We start from the raw sequence: 7,947 nt of genomic DNA, 5'->3' as shown, positions 1-7,947 counted from the left end.
GAAAAACTAATAGGCCAATTCCTCTTCATCCTTTAAATTTCTGTTTAAACATCATTTCCTCCAGGATGCCTTCACCAATCCTTAGCACCAAGTTAAGGGCCCCATTTCTGTGTTCCCATTGTTCCCTGTTTCTCTCCAGCAACACACTTATCCCCCTCTGTTGTAATTCCTCCTGATGAATGGCTCATCCTCCTCGATCTGCCATCAGCTATGTGAACATAGGGGTTGGTCTGTCTTGGTGACCATTGAATCCCCAGGGCCTAGTACAGTGCCTGGCACTGTGGGCTTCTCATATGTACCAGAATGAATGAATGTCTTTAGGCAAGTCCCTCAACTTCTCTGAGCCTCAGTTTCTGCACCTATAAAATAAGGACTAATGACATCTCGTTGCAGGCTAACTCTGAAGATGAATCAAAAGCAGCTGTTACAGTGCCTGTCATGAAGTGCTCGGTAAGCAGTCACAGTTATTATTATCTTGTAATTGTTAATTTATTAAGTTATACAAAACTGAGGAGATACTGGCTTTTCATCTCTTCAGTTGGTTGGAGGCTATTATCAGTGATCTTTCTAAACCACACATCTAGCTGTCTTCCCTGGCTCTGACAGACCTCAGTAATATGGTCCCAACTTTCTTTTCCATTTCCATCTCCCACGACTCCTCACTCCCCAATTCCAGTTGTACCAAACTACAGACCATCCCCCACTGGGCCTTTATTCACTCAACCTCAGCTCAGCTCACCGCTTTCCCATTCTCAGGTTCCTGCTCACTCTTCAAGACCCATCTTTAATGTCATCTCCTCTGCCAGGCCCCACTAGACTCCCACAGCACAGCTCACACCAGCCTTCCACTCATGTTAGATGACTGCCCGTCTCCCTTGTTAGAAGGTGTGGTAGGTATCACATTGTGCTTATGTCTGAATCACCAGCACACAGCAGTATGTGATGTGACTCATTCAAGCATGGGCTGTCGAATTGAATTGACCTGACATAAAGGAGCAAGTTCTGGTTCAAGAACCCCTGAAATCCCATCCCGAAGTGCATGGAAGGCTTGGTGGATGGGGAGAGGAGAGAGGAGCTCTGATGTTCTGCTTTGAGGCATTGGCTTTTAAAAAAGACTGTGATCCAGTCCCAGAGTGAGCCTGGGGCAGGAATCTCGTATTAGTACACAAGGGCAAACTGTCAGAGGAGCTTGACGTTAGGTCCCCTTCCCTGTGCCTAGTGCGCCAAGGACTCACATCTCCCTCCTCCTCTGGCACTAGTGTAGGGGTCTACTGGAGGAATTATTCCAGCACCTTCCACCCAAGGTCTTCCCAAGCTCCAAGACCTTCCCAAGCTCCATTCCCTTAACCATCAGACAACTAGTTAGACTAAATACAAGGAAATTAACACGAGTCGAAAAGCCTGATTAAAGTAAAGAATGATCACCCCTACTACTGGTCCACAAAGAGAAGGTGGTTGTCCTCACAATTCGCCAGTGTTAAGAACTTTCTCTCTCTCCCTCCTCACCTGACTACCTCCTACTTTGTCATCAAGGCCTCCTCTTCAGGAAGCTCCTCCCATTCCAAACAGAGCTAACTGCCTTTCTCAGTGCCCCCAGGGCATCTGACAGCGAATCAGCTGCTTAGGATTTGACTTGCAATCCCTCAGTGCAAGGCCCCACTGCTACCCCAGCTCTTGGCAAGCTGTTCCAGGCACAGTGGGTGTTCAGGAACCATTTATTGAGCCAAACCAAACTTCCCAGCAAGGCAGCCTTGTCTCCTGCCCTCAGCCTGGTGGGAAAGTATTTTCAGGTTTGCCAGGATAAAACCACGAAGACACAGGTGAGACTCTACGACACAATGTTGGGTGTTCTGAGAACAGCAGGTGGGAGATGTGCTGAACCAGCTGTTTCCATAGGATCAGACTAATGAAGGGGAATGGTCTAGTCTAGTGCAGTACTTCTCTGGCCACACATTGGAACCACTGAGGAGCTTAAAAGCAAAACAAAACAGTGTCTGGGTCCTGCCCTCAGAGATACTGATCTAATTGGTCTATAGCAGGATGTGGGCATCTTACAAGGTCCGTGTATACTCAGAGAAAGGTGACCCCACATACGGGGCTTACACACAGCACTGGGATTGGCATGGGCACTGTCAGCTGAGGATTCTCTGCAGCAGGGCTCCTCTGGGGTCAGCATGGCACGGGCCTGAGCTGCCCGAGGGTGTGCCTCAGCAGACAGGCTAGTATGTTCCCTTGACCAGCTGGACGCATGGACAAAGAGTGTCCTGTGCTCCTTTTACTGTCCAGTGTGTCATTTTTCCTTTTCCTATAGGGATGACGGGTGCCTTCCCAGCACAGCAAACCAGTTACAGGAGTGGCGAGTCATTTCCAACTTGAAACTTATCAATCCCTGTCCCTCCCACTCTCATTCCTGCTGGATAAGTAATTACTTTCCAACCCAAAGCCCATTTTGCAGGGAAAATCCAGGTGCAGAGAAGCCAGCGTCTTGAGTGCACAAGCAATGGGGCTCCAGCGTCAGTGGGGTCTCTGAGTGGGGCAGTGGCTAAGTTCCCATGGGTGCATGTTAGGGCAGCTTCCACTCCCTCTTCCCTTGCCAGGTCCCCAGAGGTATTGTGCACCTATTTTTTGAGCACCTGCTGTATGCCTGCAATTCTCTTCTCCACCCTGTCCTGCTGTACACACTTATTCATCTTTCAAGACTCAACCTCACCTTCTCCATGAAGCGTTTTCTGACTCACCAGGCAGGAGGCCTCCCAGGACTGGCAGAAGCAACACACATTCTCTTTGGAAGAACTCAACTTCAATCCAGGCCGACAAAAATTGGAGTAAAGCCTTTTTGTGAGTTTTAGAGAGAGGGTCTCACTATATTGCCCAGGCTGGTCTCAAACTCCTGAGCTCAAGTGATCCTCCCACCTCGGCCTCCCACATAGCTGGGACTGCAGGTGTGTGCCACTGTGCCCAGCTCCAAAGCTATTGATTTATAACATGAATCCTGACTTTAGATATAGTAAAAGTTTTTTGTTTCCCCCCCCCCCCCCAAAAAGTCTTACATCAGATAAGGGATATAGCTGTCCTTAGGTCCTAGGGATAATGGAGAGGAGAGTCTCCTGGCCCTTGCCCTGCTCCAGACCAGTAGGGAGTATACTCAGGAAGGCTCTTGGAGATCAGGAAGTAAGACATTTGTGTGACTTTCCGGTTGACTCTATCCCCCCAACAGCTTCAATTTTGTCTTTCAGGCATTTTCTGAGATGGGGAGGAGGTGTGTGTGCAGGGGTGCCTGTCAGCCAGGGAGCTGGCACCTCTTCCATACGATGTGCGCCATCACTAGCACTGCACACATCACCCTGTATGAGGAGTCTCTCTCCCCTGAGTGAGGGCTAAAAGCTGAAAGCTTAATTGTCCATCAGTGGGGCCTGGCTAAGTAAAAAGCAGCATATTTATATGATGACATATGTAGAGAAGTTGAAAGGAATGCACTTCCTTTATCAGCATGGATAGAGCTAAAAACATTGGTGTAGAAACCAAGTTGCTGAGTAAACAGTACAGAATGATTACCTTTCTTTTTTTGAGATGGAGTCTCACTCTGTTGCCAGGCTGGAGTGCAGTGGCATGATCTCGGCTCACTGCAACCTCTGCTTCCTCGTTCAAGTGATTCTCCTGCCTCAGCCTCCCGAGTAGCTGAGTCTACAGGCGCCTGCCACCACGCCTGGCTAATTTTTGTATTTTTAGTAGAGATGGGGTTGCACCGTGTTGGCCAGGATGGTCTCGATCTCTTGACCTTGTGATCTGCCCGGCTCGGCCTCCCAAATTGCTGGGATTACAGGCATGACCACAGTGCCCGGCCCCATGATTGCATTTTTTTTAAAGTACATTGGAAACTCACTTTTTTTTTCCAGTCAGTACATTTGTATGTATGCAAAAATATTTTTTATAAATCTGAAAGGACAGTGCAGAGTGAGACCATTTGTCTGTTTGATCAGGGATCAGCACACGGCCCACAGCAGCATAGTAGGTGCTTCTAAGATATTTGCCACATGGATGACAGCACTGGGCAGCTGCTGAGGACTTATGGAGTGATGGACCCAGAATCTCATGAAGGGCCTCGAGGGGATTCCTCCTATACTGGCTCCCTCCTCATCCCACCCGCCTCAACCTTCCACTAAGCCCAGAACCCACGGCTTCATTCTGGCTGTGGCATCCCTGGGTCTGTCCACTCCCTCCTCAGCTTTGGATTCAGCCCTAGCCCTGTTCCTCTATTTTCCTGAGGACTGGCCCCACTGTGTGTATGTGTGTGTGTTGGGGGAGCTGACTGTTACTTCGAAATTGGAATGGGAACAAAGCAAGCTGATTCTGGCCCAGGCCATTAACTAAACTATCCTACTGTGGTCTCAGATCCAGTGCCTCCAAATGAGAGGGAGCACTGGGTGGGTACTCGTGAGCCTGATGGCTAATGTACTGGGAAAGGACATGAACAAATGTTCTAGAAAGATGCCTTGCCTGGTGGGGAGGCCTGCCAGCTTTCCAAGCCCATAAGTGCTTGTCCTAGTCGGCTTGGGCTGCTGTAACAGATGACCATAGACTGATGTGGCTTAAATCACAGTTATTTCTCACAGCTCTGGAGAGGCTGGGAAACTCAAGATCAAGGTGCCAGTTTTTGGTGAGGGCCTTCTTTCTGGCTTGCTAATATCCATTTTCTCTGTGTCCTCACACAGCTGGGAGGGAGAGCTCTGGTCCCTCTTCCTCTTCTTATAAGGACACTAATCCCATTATGGGGTCCCACCTCATGACTTCATCTAAACCAAATCACCTCCCTAAATCCCCTCCTCCAAATACCGTCACATTGGAGGTTAGGGCTTGAATATATGAATCTCGGGAGGACCCATACATTTGTAGGGGAAATGTTTCAAAAGCAGGGTGTTTGGCATGCTTTAACTCAGACTTCAGGGTAAATGGTGAACATCAGAGGTTCTGGATGAAGCTTTTGACACAGGCAGAAGAGGTAGATAATGCAGGGAACTGGTAGGAAGGAGGAGGCCTACTCTTCATCATTATGGCTGGCTCCAAAGCGCAGGCTTCATTCAGGCAGGCACACATTCATTTAACGTCTTTTAAAGGGGCAGGCCTTGGCTAGCACTGGGCAAGTGCTAGGGACCCCGAGTTGAAACAGAGGGCTTGCCCTCCTGGAGCTTACTGCTGTGCATGAGACAGGTCTCAATGGAAAACTGCAAACTTTTACCTGGCCTCCAGGTTTTGCATGTGCTGTTTTGTCTGGGACGCCCTGCATTCCCTTTGTCCTGTCCCCCTAGCTGCTCCTACCCATCTGGCAGGTATGGGTAGGTGGGGCTGTTCTGGGGAAGTTTGCTCACGTCTGGATTCTGAGACACTAGGGATCCCAGAACATGGCACCTCTTGCCTCTCAAGGCTTGCCATTGCAAGGCTGCCCCTCTTGTTCGCTTGTCTGTCTTCCCCATGACACCTGAGCTTCCTGAGAACAAAACTGTGAACCACCATATCCTAGGTACCTACTGTAGCCTGCTCTCTGCAGGGAGAGGGTGCAGTCAATGAGTGAGTGAATGAATGAATTATACACTATTACGAATGGCTGGTCCCTAAGCATGATGGGTATCTGAACAGATGTGTAAGTATGGTGATTGGAAACAAGTGCTAAAGGTTTGAGAAATAATAGAAAAAGCCACTGCAATGACGAACACACCCATCCACCTGCTCGAGACTAACAACTAACTATTTCTTGATCCACAGCTGCCAGAGGAACACGCCTCTGTCTTACTGGGTTTCTGAGATTTGCAACCTCCGAAGCTGGGCTCTAGCCAGAGGGGTGTAAAGGTCAAAAGTGTTAGATCATTCAGTCACCTTGTATAAGTAACATAACATTTCTTTCTTTCTCTTTCTCTCCTTGTCTTTTTCTTTAGTTTTGGAGAAGGTCTCATTCTGTTGCCCAGGCTAGAGTGCAGTGGCACAATCAGGGCTCACTGAAGCCTCAATCTTCTGGGCTCACGTGATCCTCCCACCTCAGCTCCCCTGTCCCCCAACCCCAGTAGGTGGGCCTACAGGCACAGGCCACCACACCCAGCTAATATTTTCATATTTTTACGACAGACAGTTTTGCCATGTTGCCCAGGCTGGTCTTGAACTCCTGGACTCAAGGAATCCGCCGGCCTCAGCCTCCCAAAATGCTGGGAATACAGGCGTGAGCCACCACGATCAGCTGATAACATTTTTGTGCCTCAGTTTCCTCACTTGTGAAACAGGAATAAGAGTAGTTTATTAGGGTTGCCCTAAGGACTAAATGAGACGGGTCTTGTAAAGTCTAAGGGATGGTGAATGCATAAATGCTTAATAAATGCTTGCTCTTACTAGGAGGCCTCTCACCTCCAGTGGCCCTGCTCTGTCATTCTCTAAACCTCAGTTGGTCCATCTGTAAGATGGGCATGCGAATGGTAATGATTAAATGAGAAAGTAAAACTGTGCTAGGATCTGTTATTTGTGTCCAGGAGAGCCTGTGGGACTATGCTTCACATCCAGGCTCACCAGGCTGGGGATTCCAGGTCCCGGCCATCCAAAGCGAATCTGCTCAGTGCGCTGGTGGAGAGGACCACCTCCAGCCTGGGGGCTTCAGGCCACAACGCCCAACCCAAGCCCCAGAACCCTTTTTCTCACGGGAGCAGACTGCTGTGGGTTCGTCTGACTGATCAGGGAGGCCTGATTATTCTCCCGGGAGATGACCTGGGAAGGCCATGGTGGGTCCCCACAGTAGGGGGCGGCGCACGGACTGCAATCTGGTTATTCCAGGAAAAAGAAAAAAATGTTGCAGAGGCGGCGGCCATAGGGTTGGGAGCCGGTTATCTCTGGGCCACCTTCCAGCTCTGATAACTGCAGGCCGGGCTCACCGGGTGGGGCTGGCGCCCCGAAGTGGGCCGGGGCGCCGCGGTCTGTAGCCTCTGCTTTGCCCGGCCCCTCCCGCCACGGTCGGGCGCCGGGTCTCCAGGCCGCGCCCAGCCCCATGAGGAAGCAGCGCGGTGCCTGCCAGCCCGAGCTCACCGCGTGCCCTCAGCCGGACAAGGTGGGCAAGGGCCAGGGGGGTCGCTGCTAGACCCCGGGACCCGCACGCACTCCCCTACCCATCCCCGCTCCCCCAGCACCCGGGGCATCCCCCGGAGCTTACTCTGCAGACAGCGGGCTGCGGCCAGGCAGAGGGCGAAGAGTCCTAGGGAGATGCCTCGGGTCTTCCTCCTCCCGCTCGGCAGAGGCCTCATGGGCGAGCCCGGGGCGGCGCGGGCCGGGGTGTGTGCTCGCTGCACAGCGCTGCAGCTCCTATGCAGCCTTCTCTCTTCCTCTGCCTCTGGCTCCCGCAGGTTCTTTAGGGCCAGATGCAGATGAGCTGGTTGTACTCTGGTTGAACCAGTTCCCAAGGATAGAGAAGGGGAGGGGGAGCTGCGGGGGGAAAGAATTAATATGGGAAGAAATGGGAATGCACAGACTCAGAGGTAAATAATGGCAAATAATGAGCACCCTCCTTCCGTTCACACCCATTTTACTGGTATTGATTCAAGGTTCGGCTGGATGCTAGGTGGCAGGAAGGGAAAGTACTAGCTATTGCTTCAGGACAGCTAGTCATTGGCATCATGGGCAAAGGGAAGGCTTTTAGGAAAGTGAAATGACAGCCTGGAGTGAGAGGGATGAGGGGAGGGGGCGGAGAGACTCAGGCTACCCTGATGGGAACCACTGCACAATGATGATATCCATCCATCTATCCACCCATCTGTCCATCCATCCATCCACCCAGGAAATGTTCACCAATCGCCTGCTTATTTGCACAGGGCCTCGCGCGTGGCAGTCACTCAAAGAAACTGGTGGAACGAAGCTAGGCACTGCTAAGTGCTGGGGATACAAGGATGTGGGCACCTCTTTAGAAATCCTAGCAAGAGC

General features: G+C 50.9%; 1 protein-coding gene across 3 annotated transcripts in view; it reads right to left on the bottom strand.

Annotated features, from left to right (window-relative positions):
* VSTM5 (V-set and transmembrane domain containing 5) overlaps window positions 1–7,518 on the bottom strand; it is a 32,071-nt gene extending 24,553 nt beyond the window's left edge. For all 3 annotated transcript variants that reach the window (XR_001895052.3, XR_001895053.3, XM_017948858.3), the window contains exon 1: window positions 7,184–7,518. Coding sequence is in view for 1 of the 3 variants with exons in the window: in XM_017948858.3 (XP_017804347.1) it covers window positions 7,184–7,274 (91 nt within the window). In the remaining 2 variants the exon portion in view is untranslated. The remainder of the gene's footprint in view (window positions 1–7,183) is intronic.
* Between the last annotated feature and the right edge of the window lie 429 nt (window positions 7,519–7,947).

Source organism: Papio anubis, chromosome 12, assembly GCF_008728515.1.
Source record: "Papio anubis isolate 15944 chromosome 12, Panubis1.0, whole genome shotgun sequence".
In the NCBI taxonomy this organism is placed as follows: Eukaryota; Metazoa; Chordata; class Mammalia; order Primates; family Cercopithecidae; genus Papio; species Papio anubis.
The sequence above is the reverse complement of the archived record's forward strand: the minus strand, read 5'-3'. Positions and strand labels throughout refer to the sequence as shown.